Genomic DNA, 1,452 nt, shown 5'->3' with positions numbered 1-1,452 from the left:
TGTGATAACTTAGAAGAAAATCACTCAGGAAAGTCTCAAATTCTCCTGAGGAGGGTCCAAGAGAAAACAGTGCTTAAAGTTACATCAGACAGATGAGCATTAGACATCAATAGGATCTTCCAGGTCTGATGCTATTGCAAAGGAAGCTATGAATGCTCTTTCCTGGAGCCTTTCAGCATTGGAGAGTTACCCAATAGTCAGGGTTGGAGGAGGGATCTTCCCCTCCAGGAGTCTTCCCACTAGACAGACTCTGCCTGGGAAAAGCTGCTCCTCCCAAAGGCCCTCACCATGGCCCCTTTCATTTCTTTATTTCAAAAACTGTAGATGATGGGGTTGCACATGGGGGTGATAATGGCGTAGAGGAGAGAGAAAGGCTTGTCTTTGTCAGGACCATGTGTGCTGTGTGGTTCATGTAAGAGAACATGGCTGAGGTGTAGAAAAAGATGACCACAGTCAGATGGGAGGCACAAGTAGAGAAGGTCTTCCCCAGACCAGAGGCGGAGGCTCTGCCCAGAATGGAGGCCAGGATGCGGGCCTAAGAGATGACAGTGAGCACCATGGGGCTGAGCAGCACCACAATGGCATCGGCCAAGATGACTCTCAGACTAAACTGGGGGTCTCCATAGAGAGAGCAATCACTACGGGCGCCTCGCAGAGGAAGTTTTCTATGTGGTTGTCTCTGCAGAAGGGATTCTGGAATAACATATACTCAAGAAAGATGCCATTGATCAGCCCAAAGAACCAGGCAGTACTCACCAGCATCACATGGACCTGCTGGCTCATGATCTGGGCACAGCTAAGTGGGTGGCAGATAGCAACATAATGGTCATAGACCATGAAAGCCAAGAGGATGCACTCAGCCACACCCACACCAAAAACCAGATACATGTGGGTCAAGCACGAAGCAAAGGAGACAACACAGTTCTTGACCACCAGGTGGATCCGCATCAGCATTCCACCAGGTGGAATGGTGGTAGGAACGGAGTAGATATTCAGGAAGGATAGGTGGCCAAAGAACTGCGTGGGGCTGTTGAGCCTGGGATCTGTCCAGGTGATGAAGATGATGAGGCCATTCATGGGCATGGCAGAGGGCTAGGAAGAGGACAAAGAGCAATGCCCATGTGGAAGGGGAGCTCTGCTCGAAGCCCATGAGGATAAACTCGATCACTGTGCTCCTATTCCCTATATCCACAATCTGAGGCCTGCTTGAAGAGGGAGGACAGCAAAACACAGACAGGATACCTGTGTACAGGTTTTATCCACGTGTATAAAAATAGATTAAGGGCAAAAGGGTGAAAGAGATGGGAATTTCAGTAAACTCCATGTGAGTCGGCAGTGTCATGGGCACTGAAAATACCAGTTCTACTGTAGGCAGGAATAATGGAAACATATTATGAACCAAGAGAGATTCTGTTGTACTTCATATGAATCAAGAGAGATTCTGTTGTACTT

At 48.3% G+C, this 1,452-nt stretch overlaps 1 protein-coding gene across 1 annotated transcript; it reads right to left on the bottom strand.

The window, feature by feature from the left end:
* Window positions 1-239: 239 nt before the first annotated feature.
* OR10AD1 (olfactory receptor family 10 subfamily AD member 1) lies at window positions 240-1,168 on the bottom strand (the record flags this gene model as incomplete). Its single annotated transcript, XM_079938238.1, is given in 6 exon segments — window positions 240-311; window positions 315-409; window positions 412-535; window positions 539-624; window positions 627-1,087; window positions 1,089-1,168. Coding segments are annotated over 6 exon segments (900 nt in total). The 5' UTR covers window positions 1,151-1,168.
* Between the last annotated feature and the right edge of the window lie 284 nt (window positions 1,169-1,452).

The sequence above is a fragment of the Stenella coeruleoalba genome (assembly GCF_951394435.1).
Source record: "Stenella coeruleoalba genome assembly, chromosome: 11".
Lineage (NCBI taxonomy): Eukaryota > Metazoa > Chordata > Mammalia > Artiodactyla > Delphinidae > Stenella > Stenella coeruleoalba.
The sequence above is the reverse complement of the archived record's forward strand: the minus strand, read 5'-3'. Positions and strand labels throughout refer to the sequence as shown.